The 26,707-nt window shown below is 39.2% G+C and overlaps 1 protein-coding gene across 1 annotated transcript; it reads left to right on the top strand.

Annotated features, from left to right (window-relative positions):
- The first annotated feature begins 706 nt into the window (after positions 1-706).
- On the top strand, positions 707-25,527 carry GPRC6A (G protein-coupled receptor class C group 6 member A). Its single transcript, XM_060753233.2, has 6 exons — positions 707-1,074; positions 5,860-6,163; positions 11,141-11,971; positions 19,369-19,581; positions 21,006-21,129; positions 21,819-25,527. The coding sequence occupies exons 1-6, from the start codon at positions 881-883 to the stop codon at positions 22,949-22,951; spliced, it is 2,799 nt and encodes a 932-aa protein (XP_060609216.2). The 5' UTR covers positions 707-880; the 3' UTR covers positions 22,952-25,527.
- Positions 25,528-26,707: the final 1,180 nt, after the last annotated feature.

Genomic DNA, 26,707 nt, shown 5'->3' on the forward strand with positions numbered 1-26,707 from the left:
AGGGAGTGCAAAAAAACAAAACAAAACAAAAGACTGGGAAGCACCCCGACAGGTTTAGAGTAGTAGTAGAAATTAAAGTATTGGTGCAACTCACTTGGAGTATTAAAATGACTGTCTTCAGAGTGATTGGAAATGTGTACCAGTTCTAGCTCAGCCCCAAACCATTGTTGAATATGGCCTTATACTTCCTACCTATTACCCCGGTCAACCCTCTAATAGGCCCTGAAAATGAGCAGCCACAGACCCATACCTGCTATTCCTGTTAGCCTGTTATAGCACTGTACTTAATTCCTGGTCCCCTCATATTTTGAGTTTGCACTAGCCTCGGCCTGGCCTTTTAATTGCTCTGAACAGGCAGGATTATTTTTAATAAATTTGTGTTATTGTGATAATTTTATGCTTATGTTGTTTTGTTAATTTTATGTCATGCTGTTTTCTTTTATATTTTGATGATGTTACTTGGAAACTGCCCTGACTCCCCCTCGGGGAGATAGTGCGGTATATCAATATAGTATTATTGTTATTGTTGTTATTATTATTATTACTATTATTATTATTATTATTATTATTACCACCATTCCTTTACAAGAAGGATTTGCACTTGATATTTCTCTTACCCATTCTCTTCCCCACCATCTCTTTCTCTCACTCACTCTGTCATTCTCTCTCTCTCTCTCTTTCCCTCTCTCACACGTCCACCAGTGGGATCCGCTAAACAGCATAACCTGTCAGAGCTGGTAACACGCGTTTAGTTAAGGTGTGCCTGTCTTTCAGAGCAGCCCTTGTCTCTAGTGTTGTTTACAGGTGAAATAGGCACAGTGTTGGTCGTGCTGCTTGCTTAATTGACTGGAGGCAGCTAAAGAGCAAATGAAACAGAAACATGGCAATATTTGGCTTGTGGATGCCAGTCCTTTTGGTGTGCTTAGATATCGGTCAGTCTTGCCAGAGTCCGGATGACTTTGTGGCTGCCAGTTCTCCCGGAGATATTGTCATTGGAGGCTTGTTTGCAGTTCATGGCAAAATGCTACATTCAGAAGAAAAGCCCCTCCAGCCTGTGATCGCTCATTGTGCTGGGTAAGTAACTGCTCGACAGCAACAACCGGGTAGTAAGGACAGGAGACCAAAATGATATGAAAACCAGTGGGGTTCCTCAAAACAAAAGTGATGGGGGAATCTCTAAGTGTATTGGATTTTTGTATAACTGTTTCTCAAAAGGTTGACTTCATATATCAGCAAAGTGAAGTGTATTTATTCATGAGAAGAGAGAGTATCTTCTGTAGAAATTTGACGTGGATGATTGTGTGGGGCTTCCCATGTTCATAATATGTCCCATATTATTCTGCAGCTCATGTGCTGTAAAATAATATAATACTTTTCGGGTCCATCCAGACTCAAAAAAAGAACAGAAAGTTCCAGATTTTGTTTGTGTTCTTTCCAGTTTCATTTGGGATATCCATATGTTTTGTTTACCCCAGAATATTTCCTGTCGGCTCCTGGTATGATCAAAGACTTTTTATACCAGTTCCCTGGGTCAGTTTATTTTAACCTTGTATAAAGTCAGAAAGAACGCAACAAAATCTGGGACTTTTTGAGTCTGGATTTTGTCCTTCCTTAAAAACAAATATTCTACGGCTAGCTTTCTTTGAAACTCAGTGGAACATGTATTTTTTGCAGACATTGCAGAATTACAAAGAATGACTATAACCAGAGTTAAACCCATGGACTTCAATGTGTGACTTACTTCTGAATAGATATGCATTGGATTGCACTGCAAATGTCCCAATAATTTGCACTTCTTTCACAGTATATTACCATTGTATCTTAGTTATGCCCATAGAACACAATTAATATGACATGAATCACCATGAAATAACTAAACATACCTAAAATATTAGATAGATATCCACTATATCATATTATAATATTTAGATGTTTTAACTTTGGATGCTCAGAAGCATAACAGCATGATCCTACATACATTTACTCAGAAGTAAGCCCCATGCATCAAGTTGATTTACTCCTATGTTGAAGTCTTAAAGATTTACATACTTTGTAAATTACTTTAATGTAACAAAGCATGTTTTGATGCAAAATGACATTATTTCCAGAAGAAATATTCATAACTTTCTTATGTTGTTTCAGAAAAAATGCTATTATATTCCATATTATGTTGAAAAGAAAAGAGACCTTATAGTGCAGATCTCTCAGATTTATTCCCTGTGTGTCCACATTTAAAAGTGAAATCCAACGAGCACTTAAACCGTTTTCCTTATGCTCTTGAGGCAACCACACTGTCATTAATGTGATTATTCCAAAAGGAAGTAATTTCAGAATTGCAGCATAATTGGTATTAAGATGGCGGTGGAATTTTAATATGGAAAAGTATTGAAGTCATAGTCTCAACTTACATCTAACTAGAGCGTCTACTAGTAAGGAAACTTCTGGTGACATCTGCCTTTTAATAAATTACTCAGACTCCGAAAAACCTTGTATATCTCCAAAACTTTAACACAGATCCCTGATTTAACAATTTACTAAGGCCTTAACGTTATAATGTATTGTAACATTACCTCATAGTTTGAGGTGGAAAGGTCTTTATCAGAATGAAAACAAACTCAGAAATAAAGAAGTGTATCCTTCATATGCAACTCCAATGATATTTTTTTCTTGTGGATTAAACTTGCTCCCTCTGGTTTAATTAAACAGCTTTTAATTGACACATTAAAAAATTAAATCAGTGAAAGCCTGTAGTTCAGTTCTAATTATGCATTGTATGGAGAGGGTGGCAGAACTCCTCCGTGGTCAAGATACAAATGAAATAGATAAATAAAAATGTTACTAATTGCACAGTCTAGGAAGAGGCAAAGCTTTTAGATGTAATAGTGGGTGGTTATAGAGTACCCCTGGAGTTATAGTGATTCAGATTTTGCACGCAGATGGTCACAGATTCAGATCTTCGTATCTCTAAACAGAACAAACAAAGACCACTTTTTGAAATCCTGGAAAGCTGTTTGCTATCAGTATTGACCAAAAGATTCAGTGGAAGCTGGCTATTTTGGATGCTTTCAAACTACACAGTTACAGTATTGTGATTCCACTTTAACTGTCACGACACCATCCCATGGAATCCTAGGATTTTGCTGTTTAGGGAAAGGGCATTTCAAATTTTCAGCCAGAGATTTGTAGTTTGCCTCATCAAATGACTAATAATAATAATAATAATAATAATAATAATAATAATAATAATAATAAGGCTGGGTATTGAATGAAGTGCAGAGAACAATATATTATTAGGGAACCTAGGGTCTGGGCATTTATAGCTAGGGACTAGGTGTTCTCAAATGTAAACTGAAACATCCAGATTTTCAAATCCCAGAGAAAGGAGGTCAATGTAGGGGCTTGACTAATCTCCTATGGGAGGGAGTTCCACCACCAAGAAGGTCCTTTCCCTTGTCCCCACCAACCACGCTTGTGACAGTGGTGAGAAGGAGAGCCTCCCTGCCAGATCTTAGAACCTATGCTGGTTCATAGGGTGAGATGCGGTCATGGAGATAGACAGGACCTGAACCATTAGGACTTTGTAGGTGATGACTTGCACTTTGAATTGGAACCGGAAGCTCATCAGCAGCCAGTGGAACTGCCTTAATCGACGTGTTGTGTGGTCTCTATAATTAGCTCCAGTTAGAAGCCTGGCTGCCAATCTTTACACAAGCTGCAGTTGCTGGGCTGCCTATAAAGGCAGCCCCATGTAGAGTGCATTGCAATAATCCAATGTGGATGTAACCAAGGCATGGACTACCATGGCCAAGTCAGGTTTCTTGAGGTATGGTTGCAGCTGGTTCACGAGCTTTAACTGTGAGAAGGGCCTCCTGGCCACCAACGAAACCTGAGCATCAAGCATCAGCGCTGAATCCAGGGGGACTCCCAGACTGTGGACCTGTGTTCTCAGGGGGAGTGTAACCCTGTTGAGCACAGAATGCCACCCTATACTTCGATTGGTCTCGTGACTGACCAGGAGGACCTCTGTCTTGTCTGGATTAAGCTTCAGCTTGTTAGCCCTCATCCAGTCCATCACTGCTGCCAGGCACTGGTTCAGGGTCCAGGAAGCTTCCTTGGAATTAGGTGGAAAGAAGTAATAGAGTTGAGATTCCATAGGATGCTTTTAGTATGAAAAGGCCCCCTGATGTCAGCAGGTTGATGAATCTGCTACAGGTTCTAGTTCAAACGTGAAGGAGTTATCCAAGGTGCTGAAAAAATTTCAGGGGAATGTGGCCCTTTGAATTGCAGCACTTCACTTTGGAATTGATCTTGAACTAGAAAAAATCTGTCTGAATCAGTGCAGTTTGATTTATTTAGGATTCAGTTGAACTGATTTTAATGTCTTTATTAACCTGTTTCTGTATGACTTCCACAAGAAAAGTGGAAGAAAAGTGGAAAATTTCCACTTGAAATTTCCAAGTATTTCCAAAAGTGCTGGGCACATTATTTTCCTGACTGGGTGGTAGTGATGGTGGTGATGCTATGGGATTTTGACAATAAATTTAATGGGACCAGAATGTTGCCAGCTATATCTTATTGTAAGGAAAACTAGAGTAATAGCCTAAACAGTGAAGATTACTAAAAATGATTTATTTGTTCCTCTTATTCAACTAGAAACTGGAAAGTTAGGAACATAAATTCCCAATATTTTTTACCATTGCCTATGCTTGTCAGAGCTAATAGAAGCTAATAGAATTTGCAGTGCAACATCTGGAAAGCTACAATTTGGAAAAGAAAACAATAGCAGCAGCTTAGCCAGGAGGTGGGGGTAGGAGTACGGGGCAAAGAGCTAGGTTTTAGGGTTATGTAAGGTAATTACCTTTGGAACGCTGACCAGTTTTATCTGGGGAGTTGATGTAGGATAGTAAATATGTATGTCTGTTGGGGGGTTGAGCATAAAAGAGGCATAGCATATTCTATATATCTATAAATGATAAACTCAAATATAAAATGCCAAACCTGGAAGGATATTTCTTCCAAAAAGTAAGTGCTCTGTTCTTGCAACATTTTAGAACATGAAGAATTGGATCAAGTGTTATGTCTATGTCTATGTCTCTCTCTTTCTGTATATTTGTGTGTGTGTATGTGTGTGTGTTGGTAGGTATACGTATTTAGTTATATGGAGGAGAGAGAGGGGCAGAGTCATTTCTAACTAGGCCCCAAAGGAAACTTATCAAAGGGTTTTATTGGCAAAATTTGGCCAGAGGGGGGTTGCACGCTCTTGCTCAGTGGATTTTGATGGTTGAGTGAGGGTTCAAACCCTCACCACCTGGAATCTTGAGTGAGAGGAGAGGGAGAGGGAAGGGGGGTTTAGTAGAGGTTTGAGTATATTACATCATAGCATTATTACGTTACAACATATCATGATCCCCATCTCCCCATCTTTGTATGAACTTTTAAAAAGCTGTTCAAGTTGTTGAATGAGGGCTCTTACACACAGCACTACATCCCAGAATATCAAGACAGAAAATTCCACAATATTTGCTTTGAACTGGGTTATCTGAGTTCACACTCAGTTAATGTGGGATTTTCTACCTTGATATTCTGGGATATAGAGCTGTGTGGAAGGGCCTATACTTGAGGAATAGAGTTCAGCACCTTGGACAAGTTATTTAAAGTTCAGAATAAAACCCAGATGAGATTCATGCCTCCCAGTGATAATTTAGCAACCAACCACCCACTAGTCATGTTGCAGCAATGTCAGGTACACTGCAAACACACTCTCAGAGCACCAGTAGTGTCCTTCCTGATGCCATCTGCATCTGGCTTGTTTTGGCTTCCAGTGAAGTAACCATGGTTGACTCATGTCTTTCTTCACAGCTTTGAAGTTCAAGTGTTTCTTCAGAGTCTCGCAATGATCCATGCCATAGAGCTAATCAACAACTCAACGCTTTTGCCTGGAATCAAGCTGGGCTATGAGATCTATGACACTTGTGCCGAGGTCACTCGGGCCATGGCGGCAGCTTTGCGATTCCTGTCCAAATTCAATGCTTCCAAAGATTTAGTGGAATTCCAGTGCAATTACTCAGACTATACACCTAGAGTAAAAGCGGTCATAGGTGCCACCTACTCAGAGGTATCCATGTCAGTTGCAAGGATACTGAATTTACAGCTAATACCACAGGTAAGTTGCAACAAAAAAGTTAATTTCATTTCACAGTGATAAAGCCAGCTTTTGAAATATCTAAGTGAATGAATATTTTCATGAAATCATTGAAAGATAAACAGATTGCCAAAAGAGGTGGGTTTAGTAGCTGATTTTATGACAGCAACCAAAACCAAGGAACAAGGAGGTTCTATAAAAAACAGAATTAACCATAGTCTTGATCATTTTGGCTATTATATTTGTACAATACATATTTTTCCTTCATGTGTTTTTCCTGTATACACCAGACTGCAGGCTTCCAGTGCAACTCTATATCTGTATTGTCGAAGGCTTCCATAAACCCCATTTCCCTAGTTTCCAATAGACCTCACAACCTCTGAGGATGCCTGCCATAGATGCAGGTGAAACGTCAGGAAAGTATGCTTCTGGAACATGGCCATATAGCCCAAAAAACTTACAGCAACTCTATACATGTCTGCTCAGTGGGACTAAGCCGCCTTGGTTTACTTTGGCTTAATCCCAGATAAGCATGTATAAATTTGTAGTCTTCAGTCTTTAGAATGCTCTAAATATTCTACAAAGAGTCAAAGATAACAAAAACATGCAGGAAAAGTGGATGATGTATTACCCTTTTTACATTTTGGAACATTTTTCCATGTAAACACTTCTTTCATGTGTGAAGTTAACATGTAATGAGATCTATGAGAGTGTGGGTGAGTGAGTGAAGCCAATTAATTCTTAACACCATCTGAGTAGACTAATCAACAAGTGCCAGAAGCTTGTCTTCATCTTGAACAGCTGGGAAATCTTGATTCATCATAGCAGCAGGGTCAAAAGCTGCAAAGAGGGTAGCAAACAGCCAGAAGATCAAGAGGTTTCAGAAAGCCACCACTGAATGAAAACTTTCCACTTATTAATATCCTATTTATAGTAATCAGGATGCAAAGCAAGTTTTCCTGTCTGTGGTTGGCAGCCATTTGCATTTTGTGGAATAGAAGTTTAAAAACACAGAGCCCTGGGTTTAAAGGCCAAGCAAAATAATGTCAAGAGTTACGAATGTAAACATGCTTTGAAATTCTCAAGGGTAAAGTGTACATCTGAGGCTCATGAGGAAGGTGCTTCAGATCATTCCACATCAGGTTGGTCTCCTGTGCTAAGCTGTTTATATACAATATTCCACGATCAGATTAGAAGATCTTCACCACAACAAAAAACTGATCAGCCTTCACATAAGTTCTGTAGTTGATGTTAGGAAAATCAGTCAAGCTGCACATAATAGAATTTACTTCCGAGGAAACACACTTGATTAGGTGGCCAATCTGCAAAGAGAGTGAATGTGCAGCAATAATCTGTCATGTCAATGGGCTTAGTCTGCAATGAATAGGAAACTTCACATGGCACCCATTTCAGGTTCCTCCTCAGCTTCAAATGATAGCAGGAAATCTAATATTCAAACTGAAGGGGGTGGGGGGAAGCTGCTGAATTAGTGTGACAGTTAAAATATTTTTAAAATATCTAGTACTGATAAAGTAGGAGTAGGCAAAAAAAAAGTCCCAAGGGCCGTGGCTTACCATTCTTTGGGGGGGGGGGGTTCTTTAGATTGACATAAGATACCTTTCGCTGGGATTTTAAAAAATAAAACATGCAGACATAACTTGCAATGAACTCTTATGATAGGAGCAGAAGGGGGCATTCACTACTTCCCTTGTGCAACAAACAAAACTGCACAGAACTTACCTTTCTCTTGTTGGGGTCCCATTCCAGATATGTTTAATGGGTAATAGAGAATGGGGGTCATTAGAGATGCATCTGACTATATCTCTACAGCCAGATGAAGAATGATAGTGCTTCTGTGAGCTGCCCCAAGTCCCTTCGGGGAGATGGTGATGGGGTACAAATAAATTATTATTATTATTATTATTATTATTATTATTATTATTATTATGGCATCCTCCAGGATCATTTAGAGGTCATCCAGCATTCTTGGAGGATGTTGTTGTTGCTGCTGCTTCTATTGATGTTGTGTGTCTGGTTATAGCACATAGTCAGGTACTTCTCTGCCCCTATTCACTGTCCACTAAATAGCTGAGATGAACAGTGGTTCTCAACCTTGGGTCCCCAGGTGTTTTGGTCTACAACTCCCAGAAATCCCAGACAGTTTGCCAGGATTGATTGGAGTTGAAGGCCAAAACATCTGGGGACCCACAGGTTGAGAACCACTGGTATAGAATGAGGGTGAGTACTACAGGAAATGAGAGCTGCATCATGTTTCTATCTGGGTGGAACTTCATGATACATCTCCCAGTACAGGATCTTGGCCATTGTTTGGTGGTTTCCCAGTTTGTGTAAGGGTCATCTTCCCATTCTACAACATTGAAATGCCTTTCCTGAGGGTTGATTACTGACAATAAGAGCTTGAAGTTAAAGGCATTGATTTTATGTTTGCTTATGGCTTTACTCGACTGGAATCTGGTCATTGGATACTGTAAAATTGTAACTGTTAGGCTGAGAGTTTTTCCAATCCTGATCTAAATTATGGATGGGCAAATTGCAGCCCATAAGGTACATGAAGCTCCCAGACCATCAAAAATCCTTCCAATATGACACATTTTCCACAACAGGGGAGGGGGAGAAATATTTCCCTGTTATCTCTAGAAACTATGGGTTAAAATTTGGCATTTAAAGTATACTTAAGTACCCTGCACTTTTAAAGAAAGTTGTTTTCAAAATAGCCTTTTACTTGGTTAGACACATGTTTGAAGGAGAGCAGAAAAAACATTGAAATGGGGAAAAAATAATCTGTAAGGCTTCTATTTGCTTTGGCTTTGCACAGGGGGAGGTTTAAAGAGGTCCTATGGAAGGCAGAATGTCCCTTCACTCCTCAGATGTGGTCAATGTAGCTTTGTGAAAAGAGAGCACTCATTGTTCCAGAGACCTTTAGACCAATTAGAAAACAGTTTTCTTATGTACTTACCAGCTGTATAATCCCTACCAACCCCAGAATCCCAGGGATCCTGACATGTGCTCTACGAATCATGCAAGTGTTCTTGGGGGTGAAGCTTAGACTTGTGCTGTTTGAACTGAGAATGGAATTCTAGGGGTGCTTCCAGACTAGACTTAAACATTTTTTTTTAAAAAATGGTTTACATTTACATTAACAACATTCATTATAAACATTAAACAAAATAATGTTCATTTTACAAACACTTAGACCCACCACCTAGGTCTGAACAAGTATCATTTCTTTCAGCATAAATATGTTGTTGTTGTTCATTCGTTCAGTCGTCTCCGACTCTTCGTGACCTCATGGACCAGTCCACGCCAGAGCTCCCTGTCGGCCGTCACCACCCCCAGCTCCTTCAAGGTCAGTCCAGTCACTTCAAGGATGCCATCCATCCATCTTGTCCTTGGTCGGCCCCTCTTCCTTTTGCCTTCCACTTTCCCCAGCATAATTGTCTTCTCTAGCATATATATATATATATATATATATATATATATATATATTCTCTAGCATAAATATATATATATTTCTCAGCATAAATATATAAGTAAACAAATAAACAAATGTCACATCAGAACTCCTGTCCAACAAGGTTGTATTGATTTTCCCTTGTCACTGTCTAAAATGTATTTAATAAAAACCAACCAATTTGAATCAAATTATGATCTTTTAATTTCCCCTGAGCATCCTCATTTGCACTGATAATTTGTTCCATAACTCCCCATACCATGCTTCCAGCGTGAGATTAGTTACTATCTTCCAATTCCTTACAAATATATAAGCCTTGCCTTTGTAAGTAAAATAATCATCAATTCTTTCTCGTCTATCTCTAAATTCAACTTCATGGCATCCATTAGTAATGCTAACCTAGCATTGGGGCAATGTTTAGTCCTATAATATTACCAATTTCCTTAAATATCTTGTTCTAAATTTTTTCCAAACTTCACTTAAGCCTGCTTCAGAGTGGGTTAAAGAAGCCAAAGTTCCGAAGTGAGTTTAAGTCCCCCCTCTCCCAATTGGGTGTCCCCATGCCCTCCTGGTAACTTCTGGAAGGGCATGGGGACTCCCCCCCCCCCCCAAAAAAAACCCAAGCCCTGAAAAGAAGGGAAACTTATTATGCCATCATTAATGTCAGGAGGCGGGAGAGGAACGATTTGGCCCCCTTGCCTCCTAGAGCATCATTGGCACATGTCAGGAGGCCTCAAGAGAGGCCTGATGGAGCATAGTAAGTTTCCCTTCTTTTCAAGGCTTTTAGAGGGGGGAGGGGGTGGCTGACCTCTTTGGTGCTCTGGGCCCAAAGAACCAAGACGGGTTGTGGGGATAGACTCCTGTGACTGCAGAAACAGTCACAGGAGTCTGTCCCCACAGGGCCCACACCCCATTAGACCCGGGCCTTTCAGGAAGGCCTGGGTCTAAGGGGATATCTAAATAATTCAGGACAAAGCAGGGTTGATCTGCTTTGTCTCTAATTATTTCTCCTTTACCTGAGGTAATTAACCTTATGTTATTACTGATTCCCGTTCAATGACAACACAACAATGTCTTGGGGGAGAGGTTGTGCTATTTTCAAGGTGGGGTTAAGAGGATGTTGGACATTCTGTGGTCAGAATAGAATTCTGACTTCCACAACAACCAAAAAGGTGAGTTTTGATGGTGGAAATCCAACTTATACCATCATAATTCACCAACAATGGTGCCATCCAAAATTCTGCACAAATATGTTTCCCTAAATGGAATTCCAACATAAAAGAGTCATGCAGTTGTTCCTTTTCTCATCAGGTATAAGAATATAAATAAGCATTCCTCATTCCTCCTAAGTCATAAAGGAGGAGGAGATGGTACAATGAGCTATAACTACCTTGACTTTTAAACAAAATTAGATTCAAATGTATTTGATGCTTTTGAGAACTCAGCCATTGAAGGAAGATCAGTAATGGCTTCCTTGATTCTTGATTCCAAAGTGCTATACTGAAACTGCTTTGTCACCCCCATAGGTGAGTCATGCAGCGACTGCAGAAATCCTTAGTGATAAAGTCCGCTTCCCATCTTTTCTGCGCACTGTGCCCAGTGATTCCTATCAGACCAAAGCCATGGCTCGATTAATCCACAGGTCTGGGTGGAACTGGATTGGAATCATAGCCACGGATGATGACTTTGGGCGCCTCGCTGTTGAGAGCTTTGGGTTGCAGGCCATGGCGAACAATGTCTGCATTGCATTTAAAGAGATGTTGCCAGCTTATCTCTCGGACAGCACCATCCATGGCAAAATTAATCAAGCCCTAGAGAAGATTGTCAAGGAAACCAGGGTAAATGTCATTGTTGTCTTTCTGAGGCAATTCCACGTAATGAGACTTTTCAGAAAAGCAATTGAGATGAACATAAATAAGACCTGGATTGCAAGTGATAACTGGTCAGCAGCTGTCAAGATTAGCACTCTTCCAAATATCAGTCGTCTGGGAAAAGTGGTCGGATTTACATTCAAAAGTGGCAACATGTCATCTTTCCACCAGTTCTTGAGCAATCTACATAAAACTCCAACTGGAAACTATACAATCTCGAGGGAATATGCCATGCTTATGTCAACATGTTCACATATAAATAACCAAGATCTGAGTAAATGCATTTCTAATTATTCTGGTGAGAAACTGCTAAAGAATCGCACTCAACCTAACAGCCAGCTATGGGATGAGGAATTTCTCATTGCCAACATTGAACCAGGATTTATCCATAGCACCATGCTCGCAGTATATGCCATTGCAAATGCTATTCGGAATCAGTGCAAGAACAGGAACTGCAAAGACCCATATGCCTTCGCCCCTTGGGAGGTAGGGTTTTTATCATTCTTCTACATTTCTTGTATACATTTTGCCCATGCTCTGCATCTCCTCATGCCTTAAATTTCCATATACAAATGAATGGTCAAGAGAATACAGGCTGACTTTCAAAAAATATTTACATACCCTTTCTCTCAATAGCTTGCATTATATTTTTGAAATAAAATACGTGCTCCATGAAGTCATGCCGGCCACATGACTTTGGAGGTGTCTATGGACAATGTTGGCCCTTCGGCTTAGAAATGGAGATGAGCACCACACCCCAGAGTCAGACACGACTGGACTTAATGTCAGGGGAAAACCTTTACCTTTACCTATTTAACTTTACCCACTCCCCCACCTTCCCCCCAAAAAAACTATTAACAAGTTGAAGCAAGACAAAAAATATTGCAAATAAAACCTATTCAAAGATAACCCTCAGATACTAAAATTTAGCTACAGCTTGAAATCTTTTACCATATTGGCCTCACTGACAATCAATATTCTCAGGAGTATAGGCTATTACATTCTTTATCCTTTCTCCACCTCTAGCTCCCTACCTAGCATGTTTTGTATTCTAGTTTTATTTGTAGAAGAACCGAAACTGAGATGAAGAATATTATCACATCACTATGCAGTTATACCATCATAGCAATGCTTGGCCCCACTTTGTGCTAGGCCTTATTGCATGCTGTTGTTGTTCCTCTCCAGGCATGTGCTGCAGGGTTGTTGGAAATATGAGGTTTTCACACTGGAAATAATCAGTTTATGATCCCCTTTCTCACAATAATTAGTACAGATATTTCATAGCACCTTCTTCAGTGAGTGAGCCATTAGTGAGCATAATGTGGATGTGATCATGTTACTCCCCCCCCCCCCCCACTTCAAGGATTTCCAAGGAAATCTCTGGCAGAGTATTTGGTGATTAGGTAGGAAGATTGCTCTTTTATTATATTTAAAACCCTCGTAACCCTCTGATTTTGTTAGCTGTTATATTGTCATAGTCTTGTAGCATATCCTACAATTCTGTAATTGCAACACTATTATGGTTTGGCTACAAAAGGGTTTTTGTGTTAAAAATAGATGAACCAATTATAAAGCAAGAACAAGGCATAGGAGTTAGTAATTATGTCATTAATGCAAACAAAATAATAAAATATTTTTGTTAGGTAGAGCAGAAAAGGACACCATACTTTCTTTTGATTCAAGAGGCATCCAAGGTGAATCTAAGGTTAACTTCACCATTTAGGTCACTGAGGCAGAAAATCCCACCAATACTTTGGTTCATCTTTCAAAAGTAAAAAAAAAAATAGAGTGAAGAGGAGGATAAGGAAGAAATTATTGTTTTCTTTTCATAACACCCAAGATGCTGTCTGAGATCACCTCTTCATCCAGCTAATCAGGCTGATCCTGACAAGAGCAATCTAAATGACACTAGTTTTCACATAAGTACCTAACAATGCTGACTCTAAATAATATGTCTGTTTACTTAGTTAATATATAGCCACTACTAGCATAATACTTAACAATCTCCTAGCAAAGGCCTATATTGGTTTTTGAGAGAATGCCTTTGATAGGGAGGGATAGATATTTCTAACTACTTCTCACCAATAACCTCCCTTAGCTTTCCTCAACCGTGAACTTTAGCTAGATATTTAAGAAGATCCCTCTTTCTGAGATCTAATCAAGTTTTGAATCTTTAAATAGGTCAAATATAACTGTCCAGAGTTTTTTCATTTTCACATTGAGTGGAGAAGACAAACACGAAAAATGTAAATAAATTGGAACTGATTTTAGCAGAGGTTTCCGGACAAGAATATTCTCTTTTGCACTATACCATGTTACTGAAATGTTGGGTTTTTGTTTTTTAAGTGGGCCATCAAAGCACACTGACTACATGTTAACCTCCAGTATTTCTTAGACTTCTTAGACTCAAGAAAAAATTCAGAGAGGGAAACAGAATATGTACTCATAAAGTCCAATTACTAGTCTCAACTTTACTAGACCTGTTGAATCAATTGGATTTATCTAACTGTTGATTTAGCACTCAGCAGATTTACTGGATGCTAAATCAACACAATTTGGGACTAGCTCCTGGATTTAGCGTTAAGGCTATAAACTTAAAGTGTTAATACCTGTTTTGAGTTGAATTGTCCTTGTGTATCCCACTGAGTTTTGGATTCTGTTATAATGTATACACCCAGGTTTTTAATTTTTTTAAAAAAGAGCAACCAGTTGCCAAAAAATTAAATTCAAACAGCTGCAGACACTCTTCTGCTCTGCCTATTATTCCTCTATGTGGGACTGTAGTTTTAAAGACTACTAACCTGAACAAAGCCATCAGTTCATTTTGATATAGGATTGGATTTATAGAGCTTTCCTACATCATGCTGAATTAGATGGATATGAGATTCCTGTTCAGCTGCCACTTCTAAAGTCCAGATAACCTATGCCAGACAAGATGGGTAGTTTTTCTCTTCCTTGCCTTTTAAAAAATCCCCACATTTATCCCAAGGGGCATGGCTAGAGCAAGCCTCAGTTTTCTCTACAGAATTATGAACTATGGATCCAACAGGTTCAGACACATCATCCTGCCTCAGATCCAAAATACCTAGTTTTAGGGCCTAACAGCAACAGGTATCAGCAGCAGAAACATCACATGTGACACATCTCAGTTTATGGGAATACAGGGCCCTGTCTAGGAGAGATAAAACAGAATTGAAAGAGTCATAAGTCATACTTACCCCTTCCAGCAAGTGGATTTGGGGGTTGTATTTGCTTTGTACACTCTCATTGGTGGACTTTAACCACACTGATTATGAAATGAAAACTACAAAATTTAGTGGTGGTGTCCCCTTTATTGCCAGATAGTTTAGGAAAACAATGAGAGTAGCCATGGTTTCTAGGTGCATGTGAGAAAGGCCTAGATGAAGACAAATAAGTTCAGTCCAGACTCCTGGCTCACTGTTAACTAGGGCTACTTATTGGAAACATGTGCTCCCATTATGACAATAACTTAACTACTGATCTGTTTCAAGTGTATATATAAACAGAAGAAGTTCATTGCCATATGCCCTGTATAAGTCTTCTATTGGGCAGCATTGAACTACAACCGCTGACTGCTTGATTGTTTTGTACTGTTTTATACTGTTGTTATTATTATACTACTGTTAAATTGTATATTTGTTTTCTGATGTGGGCACCATGGGGTGCCAATTTGTTAGCCTTCCTGAGTCCCTCTTTGGAGGTTCAGATAGGACGGGATATAAAAGCCCCCCAATAAATAAATAAATAAATCATAGCATTGAACTTCATCAGTAAACGTTGTGTCAAGTTGCATTAATATTACAATATAGATTTACCCTCTGATCAGCACATCTTGTTCTGGTGTGTGATCAGTTACTTCTCTTTCCTGTCTAGAAAGAGAAATTCCTATTTTAGATCAGGGATGTGGTATACATCATCTTCTAGTTGTTGCTGATGTCATCTTCCAACAGTCATAACCCAATTTGCTTGCTGGCTAAGGTATTCTAGGAATCTGGAAACCTGCAACCCTCCAATGAACAATTCCCATCTTCCCTCTCCACATGCCCATGTTGGATGGAAGATTATGGAAGTAGAAACTCCTTCATCCCCATTGGCTATACTGACAGTGACTACATATGGAGAGAGGCACAATAACATCTGGAAGGTCATATATTTCCCATCCTTAACTTAGGGCCAACTTAACAGATAGGCCAATGCTGATTCAGAGTCGGATACCACTAACCTGTTCAGGGGTAAAATGCAAAGTCTGACTGGATAATATAACCAAGTCCTCAGAGAAAACCCATCAATATAACCATAATTTAAGTTTATGCTCCAACTACAGAAGCTGGAGAAATTGAAAAGTCCAGGAGGAAACTGATTACACACCAGAACAAAATGTGTTGATCAGAGGGCAAATCTATATTGTAGCATTAATGCAGCTTAACCCAACTTTTACTGATGTAGTTCAATGCTATGAGATCATAGATGTAGTCTTATAAAGTTTGTAACCTTTTCTACCAAATGGTATTCCTGTCTCTCCAAACTACAACACCCATGATGCAATAGATTTGGCTCATGGCAATTGAAGTGGTGGCAAACTGAATTCATTGCACCTATAGACAACTGGAATGCAAAAATCTGAAATGGTCAAACCAAGTATTTGTAGAAGAATTTGACCTAGGATCAAGAGATGCAACAGAAGAGTTGTAGATTACATTTTGTGAAGCCAACAGTTTGTTCATTGCAAACACAACATTCAGACAATCAAAGAAGCTACTGTATACATCAGGGGTCCACAAACTTTTTATACCAAGGGCCAGGCTACAGTCCCTCAAACTGTTGGAGGCCCGGATTATAATTTGAAAAAAAAAAAAGAATTCCTATGCACACTGCACACATCTTATTTGTAGTACAAAAAACACTTTAAAACAATAGAATAATTACATGAAAACTTATTAGTATTTGAGTGGAAAGTGTGGGCCTGCTTTTGGCTGATGAGATAGGATTGTTGTTGTGTGCTTTCAAGTCGTTTCAGACTTAAGTTGAGCCTGAGCGAGGGCCAGGTAAATGACCTTGGAGGGCCATATCTGGCCCCCGGGCCCTAGTTTGAGGACCCCTGGTATACATAGACATTATCTGAGGGCCAATACAGAAATCAGATAGGTTATATAATTTGAAGAAGAATATGGTGAAGCTCCATTCTCTTGCAAGAACAAGAACATAAGAAAATTGTGGTACAGACTATGAAATGCTAATATCAAAAATTAAAGTAAAGCTGAAGAATGCTAAGTCAACCATTGTGTCAATAAGCAACCAGAATAAAATTCCTTTAGATTTAAATATAGTGTAAAGAGGAGGTTGCACTCTTAAGTCTAATAGAGTGGGATCCAGAAGAAGCCTGGATTGGAACCAGGGGCATTTTGGGGCAGGGGGGGATGCAAAAAGAAAAAAAATCTGCAGCCAAAAAGAAAGAAAAGCCTCATTGGATGATAGATTAAATTTGTAGCTAGATACAGATTAGAAATAAGAGTAAAAGAGGACATGAATAGGATCAGAATCCTGAATTCAACTCCTCAATGACTAGGGTGCAGTACAAAGAAAACAACTATAACAATAAATATTTATGGTTGTGAACCTGGCCGATGAAGAAAGCTGTTAAGAAAAGAATAAAACCATTTGAAATGTGATGTTGGATGAGAGTTCTGTATAAATACAGAACCCCAAGTTACAAACAAGAGAGGTTCTATAGGTTTGTTCTTAAGCTGAATTTATATGTAACTTGGAACAGGGACAATTTTAAGTGTAACTCCATCCATATACATATGTACATGCATACATACATACATACATGCTTTGGATAGCATAGGGAACACCCCTGTGGTGTTGGCGTTTGGAGACACCTTTTCCCCATGTTAACTCTTTTAGGAGTGAATTTCCTTTCCAAGGGGTAGATTTCTCTAACTTTCCACTGTCTCATACCTCATTCCTAACTATGAGTCATATGCAAGTCAGATGTTTGTAACTTGGGAACTGCTTGTATATACTTTGAACTGCCAAAAAGGCAAATGAATGAGTCCTATGACAAATCAAGCCTAATCTTTCCTTAGATGCCAAGATGACTAAGCAGAGAATAGTGTCCTTTGGACATATCATGATAAAGCATGACTCACTAGAAAAAACAATGTTGCCTGACAAGGTAGAAGGCAATAGGAAAAGAGGAAGTCCTCGCTACAAATGGACAGATTCAATCAAAGCCACAATTCTGAGTTTGCAAGACCTGAGCAGGCATTTGATGACAGAGTGACTTGGGTGGTCTCTCCTTCATAGGGTTGTAATAAGTTAAAGTCAACTTGACAGCAGTTAACAACAAAGCCTGCTTGTTGCATCAGAAAGTTGAACTTTGGCTTGATCTTATGAGGCAGCCATTCTTTTCTACTTTATATGGTTTTTTTTTTTTGCTCTTTTATATCATTGCAGCTTTAGCCAGAAGTTTAAATCTATTAATATTGAGCTGATTCATACATTCAAATCCATCATCCAATGTTTTGTAATTCAATGACTCATAGCTGTACCTATGAGCAGTACTGATCTGAAATGACAGCAAAGGTGTTTTTGTAATAAGCTGACAATTTCATATATACATAATTTGATTTGATATTGGAGTCAGCTTGTGGGGTAATATGGTATGCAAAGTCTCCCTCAATCAGCCTCTCTCGGTCTAAGAACAAAGTTTAAGAACAAATGGAGGCTACAGGGTTTTCTATAGGGCATTCTGTTCTTTTGCCTTTAATAATTTCATTAAAGCATCTGTTTATAGGCAGCTAATGCCAAGTAAATCAGTGGTGGACAGTGGTTTCTCTGTCAGTGAGGCAAGTAGGTTACCCCATGTACTGAACCTATTTTATGGATAGTGATTAACACCTTGGACAAGAAATAAAAGTGGAATAAAACAATAAATATAATAATAACATCTTGGATAAGTCCTTTAAGATTTAAACTAAAATCTGGAACAAATCACGGCTCATTGTCCAATTAGTCTTGAACAGCAACTCATAATTGCTTCGTGGACCTAGGTGAGACCTTCAGTGTTATTACACCAGGGCTTTAAAGCAACCAGCCCTGCATTTCTGCCATCTGCAGAATTCTGGGAAATGTAGTTTAGGGCAGGGTGTTTTGAATTCTCAGCTACAGAGGTTCTTGCCTTCCCAAACTACAATTCCCAGAATTTTTCAGGCAGTAGAAATGCAGGGCTGCCCATTTTAAAGCCCTGTTGCGATAACAGTCATGTATGCCATTGTGATCTTTTTACAGGAATAGTGAGATAAATAGTACATGAATCAATCAAGCCCAACAAGATGGGGACTTTGTTTAAGAAATATGGAACAAGTGAAGAGTGTATGAATTTGAACATGGATAGATAACCTTGAATCTACCTAAGCTCTTATTTATCAGTGGGGAAACAAGTTCACAATCAATTTTGAGGACTTTTCATGTTCATAATGGAAACATGGCCTTGAATTTAAAAGGGGAATAGATTATGTCCTTTCCAAGTATGGAGGGTTACATCTTGGTGTAATCCACATTAGCACAAAGATGAACTCCACTATATCAGAGTCTCTGTGGATGAAGTCATTATGGAAATGATTTCTGACTGCCTGAAGTGTGTGTGTGTATTCTAGATGATACATTTGCCCCAAAATTTCCTGAACTAGAGAAGACAATTTTTTAAATAAAATGACCTGTTTATGTCAATGGAATCTGTAGTTGCTGGACTAAAATTAGAGTTAGCCTTGAAATTACAACAATATCCAATTGTTGCTATCTGATCTTCTTCCATAAATATCATTGATCTGCATCATTTTTCACTTTTCTCACTGCAGTTGCTGGAAGAACTTAAGGAGGTAAAGTTCACTGATGATGATAGAGAGGTCTATTTTGACTCTCATGGAGACATTAACACAGGCTACGATGTACTGCTTTGGAAAGAAATCGATGGACGGATTGTGATTACCAACATGGCAGAGTATGACCTAGAGAAGGATGACTTCATCTTTGAAAACAAAGAGGATGAAATTGAATTTTTGAATTTGAAGGTATCTAAAAGCCCATTAAAATTATATTCTCATAGGAGGTTCATAAAGGCTCTTAGTTTCATTGACAGTCAGGCATACTAAAAGCATATGGTGGGGAAAGGAATATACCAACAAAATTTTGTATATATAGAAATCAACGAAGGATTCACATGATTCCATTCTAACTTGCAGAATTTGCAGGTTGAATATGAACCCAAGTGGACATGTGTTGTACACTGCAGTTACAGCCCACATTTTTCCTAGACAGGGACTCAAGGTGACTTACAAAAGACAGATACTTACAATAAAAACACATATAAGAACTTATTACACAGGGGAGCCCCCCCCCCCCATGCCATTTTACAAGCAAGTGTGGTGAAACAGCAGGCGCAAGGGGCAACTCTGTCACCCTGCGCAATGCTTCTGTGCGGCAATGCTTCCCACATAGCACACGGGGTGAGTCTCACCCAAACAGGGCAGAAGCATGCTGGCTGCACTGGAGCTAGCACAACACAGAAAGGTTCCCATGTTTGGGGGATGCATCCAATGGGACTTCCACCTTGGTTGGGAGCAGGGCCTCTGCTGGAAGTCACACGATGTCATGTGATAGCTTGCATGGGATTCCGTCCCCAAAGAAGGCTGGAAGCATCCTAGGGTGCTTATTTTGGTAAGTGTGATGAGGTATTTAGTTGAAACCATTACAAAGTTGACAGAGAAATGGACCAGAATGGCCTAGATAAAGCTGTTCAAACTAACCTGAAACTTAAGGATACTCTGAAGTACCTAGCAAATCCTCAAGCTTCCAAAGTCATGTAGTATCTAGGTCTTTAGGCCCCATAAAAGATGTTTACAAATTATTTGAACAAGAATGGTCTCATATTATATAAAGGTAAATGTATCCTAGTGGCACCCCTGCCTCCCAAGACTGAAATGTTGCTCTGTGAGTGTTGCTGAGAGGGACAGTAATCTAAGCCTTTGTTTTAAGGAGTCCTTTCCTTAGTGGTACTCAAACTGTGAAACATCTATTCCAACCAGATTTACCTCGTGCCTACAATCATGCAGTTTTCAGATCCAGAAATTTTTGTAGCTAAAAATACGTTGTAGTAAGTTTTACATCTTGGGGCATCATTGTTGCTTTTTGTTTTATTTGTTAGATCCTGTTTTCAGTGCTTTTGATTTTATGTTAGTTTTCTATTTTCATGTTTTGTGTTTTCCTATTATTTTATGTACATCACATGAATAATTTACCCTAAATGGACAGCAGGATATTCTGTAAATAGGATATCAAGAGCAAGTAGACAGATATGGCTTGGGCATAATCTACTGTGTGACTGTGCAGATTATAGAGGCCAGATTACAGGATAAAATTATTTGTTTTTAAAATGGAAAATGCAACTAGCAGTCAGTTCTTGTTTTCCCCTTTCTTTGTCTTCCTGACCTTGCAGAATGTTCAGTCAAAATGCTCCAGAAAATGCAGACCTGGACAGGTGAAAAAAGTTTCTGCAAGTCCACATACCTGCTGCTATGAGTGTGTCAGCTGCCCTGAAAACTACTATACTAACCAGTCAGGTGTGGAAATTTGATACTAAATCAATGTTTTAGAATAATGGAGTGTGTACCATTTTTAAGACCAGAAAAGGGGTGGAGGAGGTGAACACGAAAGTCAGATTTCTGCATACCAGATATTTATGTGATTGTTCTAGACTTTGTATGAACTTCTGTGGCTAAAGAAGGCAAAATAAAATCTTAAAGACAGTATTCCTATAAGCAAAAAGGGCATAGATTGGCTTTCCTGAAGTATTTGGAAGTCCATACAGCTCACTATGCCACTCATCCCTCCCAAACAGCCTCTGGTATGCGGAATATTTGCTATGCTTACCCCTTATTATAACATCACTTGAGGCCCATGGATTGCACTTTGCATTCGCCAACAAATGTGGTTGTTGACTTCCTTTGTATGCCAGTGTGGTTTTTTAAAGTTCGCTAAGGTTTTAGTCCAGTCTGCAAAGGATTATCCGAGGTGCTATTCCCTATCCCCAAGCAGGTAAAGCACACTGAAGAGCTCCTTTTAAATTCAAAATAAAGCCATGGTGGTGGTGGTGGTGATGATAATGATTTTTATAACTGGTTTCCTTGGGACTAGTCATGTTTTCCAGGGCAAAATAAATTTTTTAACACAGGTCAAGATTGAATTTCTGTACCTTTTTCATTATACGTCTTTGGATAGTTAATCAAGAACTCTGTCTCTCTCCATGTAGATATGGATTACTGCATTTTATGCAACAATAGAACTCACTGGGCTCCTGTGAACAGCTCAACATGCTACAGGAAGATGGTTCAGTACCTCAACTGGAATGACTGGTTTGCTATTTTGTTAATGGTTCTCTCTGTCCTTGGAATTGTGTTGATTTGTGCCATTATCATAATATTTACTAGAAACGTGGACACTCCAGTTGTGAAGGCTTCGGGTGGCTTAACAGTCTGCTATGTTATCCTCCTCTGTCACTTCCTCACTTTTGTTAGCACTGGATTTTTTGTTGGCAAGCCCAGAGCCTACAAATGTAAAACCCGTCAGGCTCTCTTTGGCATCAGCTTTGCCCTCTGCATTTCATGCATTTTGATTAAGTCTCTGAAAATTTTGTTGGCCTTCAGTTTTGACCCCAAGTTGCAAAAGCTGCTCAAAAGCCTCTACAAACCTATACCCATTGTATCCTTTTGCACTGGGATTCAGGTCTTGATCTGTGTTGTTTGGATCACAGTTCGAAGCCCTTTTGTGGAGGAGAATTTCTCCATCCGGAAGATTATCATCGTGGAGTGTAATGAGGGTTCAGTTGTAGCTCTGGGAATCATGTTAGGGTACATCGCTCTATTGGCCTTCATTTGCTTCATCTGTGCCTTTAAAGGTAGGAAGCTTCCTGAGAACTACAATGAAGCAAAATTCATTACATTTGGCATGCTCATCTACTTCATTGCCTGGATTATATTTATCCCAGTCTACACCACCACCTTTGGCAAGTACTTGCCAGCTGTTGAAATCATTGTCATTTTAATATCCAACTATGGGATCCTGTGTTGTATGTTCCTTCCCAAGTGTTACATCATACTCTATAAGCAAGAGGCAAATACGAAATCAGCCTTTCTGAAAATGCTTTATAGCTATTCATCCAAAAGTGCAGGGAGCCTCAGCGTCAACCAAAGCTCTTTGGATTCAAAGAGTGAGACACCTCCAATGCCCAAAACTGAGACCTGTTGTAAAGCTAAGACTGAGAAAAACTGGGTGAATGGCAGCTGCCACTTCCAAGCATCTGGGTACAGGGAGATAAGATGGGAAATGCAAACCGTTAACATAGTAGGGCCAACAATACCTAGGAGAAGGCTTTCTAGCATATGATGATATAGCTTCAGGATGAGGGCACTGTTGGACCACAGTGTCTTGTCTATGCTTCATCTTTTCTCCTTTGATGTGTCCTAAACACTGTTGCGAGCACACCAAAAATGTAGGTCTGGGTAAAATGTGATACTGCCTCCCAGTAAACAGTGGTTTGCAAATTGAGAGCCTGTCAGGGGGTTGGATATCTACCCCCCCCCCCCATCTCCTCTTCCTCCAGGCTAGCATAAATTTTCTTTCAGTCCCCTTTGCCTGCATTGAGAAAGAGTTAGGGTTATGTGTGCCCCACAGTTTGTTGTGGTTAATGCTACTCTTGGTTCCTAAATTTGAATCCAGAACTTGAAGTGGGTTTGTTAGTCCTCTCAAGGAAAGAACTTTGTTAGCATAACTCTTGCTATTGTTGTGTGCCTTCTAGTTGTTTCTGACTTATGGTGACTTTAAGATGAACCTATCATAGGATTTTCTCTGCATTGTTTGTTCAGAGAGGTTTGCTGTTGTCTTCCTCTGAGACTGAGTGTGACTTGCGTAAGCTACCCCTGTGGGTTTCCATTACTGAGTGAAAATTCAAATTCGGGTCTTTAGAGTCATAGTTCAATACTAGATATGTCAGCATAATTGCACTGTACTACATTTAGTTTGATTTTTTAAAAAACTCAAGCAAAGAAACAAGGAAAGAAAGTATATTCCTACGGCTGGATCCTGATTTGCAAACTGATTTTGGAAATAGTGTCCAAATGACAGGCATGCATGCATTGCAAATAATCAGATACAGGCCTATAGTAACCTGTGGTTCAGAATATCTCTCATACATCTTCTCTGCCACTGCATGTATATTTGCTTTCATCCAGATGTTTCAATAACAGTTCTTTCACAGCAATGAGCAAAAACTGTACAACACATAAATGTGCGCAGAAATAACCATGCCCTAAAATAAGTCCAAACTCTGATTTTGAATGCAATATGAACTGGCCAAGGGGAGGCTGAACTGACACAAGGCCTGGTGAAGCTGGGTTGAATCCAAACTCATCACAGCCTCAGGGTGTTGAATATACACCTTGCGCTGGTGTGATTTTGGCCCAGGGTTATGGAGGAGGTATGGATGTGGTAAAACTGGCTCTTCCTTTGCCATATGTCTTTTCCATTCCATTGGTTCTTCCACTAGCAGATCATTGCTAGCTGAACGTTTCTGTCTCTGCTGAAAGATTCCTGAAACTTACTGGCAGAAAAAGATCTGATAGCTGATTAGTTTAGCTAGCAGAAGGAGGTATGCGCTAGCAGATGATGCATGTGCTTCATCTTACAACAGTGGTTCTCAACCTGTGGGTCTCCAGGGATTTTGTCCTATAACTCCCAGAAATCCCAGCCAGTTTAGGATTTCTGAGAGTTGAAAGCCAAAACATCTGGTTACCCACAGGTTGAGAACCACTGTCTTACAACAAAGACATCTTTGAGTTGCACTGATTTAAATGACCTTAACTCTACTTTGAATTGTGACAACTGAAGGTAAAGAAGATGTCCATTTGGCTTTTTCAAATGGGCACTTTAAGGGCACACTCTCAACAACAAAGTAATGCCCTAAATTCAGCGTCATAACACACACAGAATGAATCATAGATATTGAGTGCAAAGTAAAGCAAACAGTCTAATGTTTCATATACCTAGAGGCAATTCAATCTCATTATAAACAGTCATGAAGCAGGTTTTGCATTAGTAGTTGTACAATTAGGCCTGCAGCAGTATGTATTGATTTATTTCTAATATATTTACCCAGAAGTACAAAAATAGCATTTGGATATTAATCGTGAATTTTATTTTGTATGTGTAAATCCAGAATATTTGTACTATTTTTGAACAATCTAATGTCTTAATTTTACAGAAACCACATATATAACACATTAGAAAGCATCTGTGTGCCAAGATATATTTAAAATACTGAGTAAGTCATCTCTGTTTGAACAGAGGATTTCTGGATTGCATCTGTACTATCATGACTAGAATAGGTCTGTTTTTTCTCCAGCAGTAGCCCTGTATATGCAACAATAGTGTGAAGTAATGACCTCAGTCAAGATAATAAGAAAACCTATTTGAGTTTTTCAAGGAATCTTGCTGTAAGCCAAACTTTCTACCAACATTCACAACTTGACACCCTCCACTTCATATGATGTACAATACCCAGCACTTGAGCCAATGAATCCAATAGCCATAATGGCTGGGGATGGTGGAAATGGCAATGTAATACTTTTAAAGGGTATTAGGTTGGGTCTGTCTTCACTCTTTTTATTCAGACCTTGAAACATTGGATCTGAAAATTAATTCATTAGTGATGAACATTAGAAATGCAAAGATTTGCACTGTACTTGACTTTATAATCTCTAATCCTTTGGAAAGGAGTGTGCATGTGTGTGTATGTCTGTAAATATTTGTAAATATTGTTACCAATACCTCAGTGTTAAGTATTTTGCCACTGGAAGCTGGACTCTCAGACATCTGCCTGTGGTTTGTGGCTTCAAGTTTCTCTGAAAGTGACTGTTTCAGTTAAATATCTTTTTCTTCAGCAAATGGCAGTAATGTTGAAATGGATGCTGTGATCATCATTATAAAAAGAAGAATACAGTTACACTGCTGTAAAAAATAAAGGTTTAAAATTAGGTTCTTCTGGGACACTTTTTATGAACATCTAAAAATGTAATTTGTTGTTTTGGAATGTTTTCCACTCACAGAACTGTAGCTTTAGAGTGACTATAGGTGAAATATCCCTTCAACCCTGAGGAACAAAAGGCAGAACAGAGTCTTTAGAGTAGGATGTGTCATGGAGAGGAGCAAGAAGTAGATGATGGCGGCTTTCAAGGAGCTCTCCAAGGTTCTGAAACCCCACCCCAGAGGTACCTTTGGTAGCTCCTGTAAATTTCAGACTAACATTCAAGAACTGATTTTTATCTGCAACACTGGGTAGAGGGAATAAAGAAGAGGCTGCATTGAAGGATCAAAGAAATGTATAGGGTCAAAAACTGGAGGAGGAGCATAGTGAAATTATCTGTTGACAAGTGAGATAAGTAAGACCCTACTTGAAAGCAAAAAGGGGGTCTCTCAGGAAGAGAAATGGGATATGGACTAGAGTCCAGGAGCAATGCAGCCATTATGATGATAAATGTATTACCCACCTCTCCCTGCAGCTTTTAATAAAACACTATTAAAATACATACAACAAAGTACACGGAGTTAAAATATAAACTAAAATCCACTGATAAAATGCAGATTAAAATTCACTACTTAAAATTGACCAGGCAGGCCTGCCAGGATAGATAAGTCTTCAATTTTGTCTTAAATTCCAACAGCTGAATCTTTTCTGACAGGTCGTTCCACAGTCTTGGGGTGGCTGATGAAAAAGTCCTCTGAGTGATGGTTGCCAGTCATGTTCTGTCAAACTGGAGTAGATTCTGAGGACACATGGACTCAGTTGTTCTAGATAGGATGAAGGTGATAAGAAGTAAGCATGAGCTTTACTATGACCAATGGAGGCTGTCTATGCAAGGCAGAGCTCTGAGTTTCCAGCAACATAAATTGCAAGGAGAGCCACCTACAGGAAGCTGCTTGCTCCACAGTCAACCTCCACATTTGGATAGGGACAGGCTGCAGTGGAAGATGACTGAGTTATCTTGCTCATCTTTGCTTTGCTTCCTTATTTGCAGAGAAGCAATATTAAATACATTTGAAATGAGTACATTTCTCATTGGTGGAAATGAATGGAATTCAGTGTTC

Source organism: Anolis sagrei, chromosome 1 (assembly GCF_037176765.1).
Source record: "Anolis sagrei isolate rAnoSag1 chromosome 1, rAnoSag1.mat, whole genome shotgun sequence".
Lineage (NCBI taxonomy): Eukaryota > Metazoa > Chordata > Lepidosauria > Squamata > Dactyloidae > Anolis > Anolis sagrei.

Coding starts and splice junctions, on each gene's coding strand:
- GPRC6A (XM_060753233.2), top strand. CDS start 881: ATGGCAATATTTGGCTTGTGGATGCCAGTCCTTTTGGTGTGCTTAGAT. Junction 6,164..11,140: donor ATTTACAGCTAATACCACAG/GTAAGTTGCAAC, acceptor TCACCCCCATAG/GTGAGTCATGCAGCGACTGC. Junction 11,972..19,368: donor ATGCCTTCGCCCCTTGGGAG/GTAGGGTTTTTA, acceptor TTCTCACTGCAG/TTGCTGGAAGAACTTAAGGA.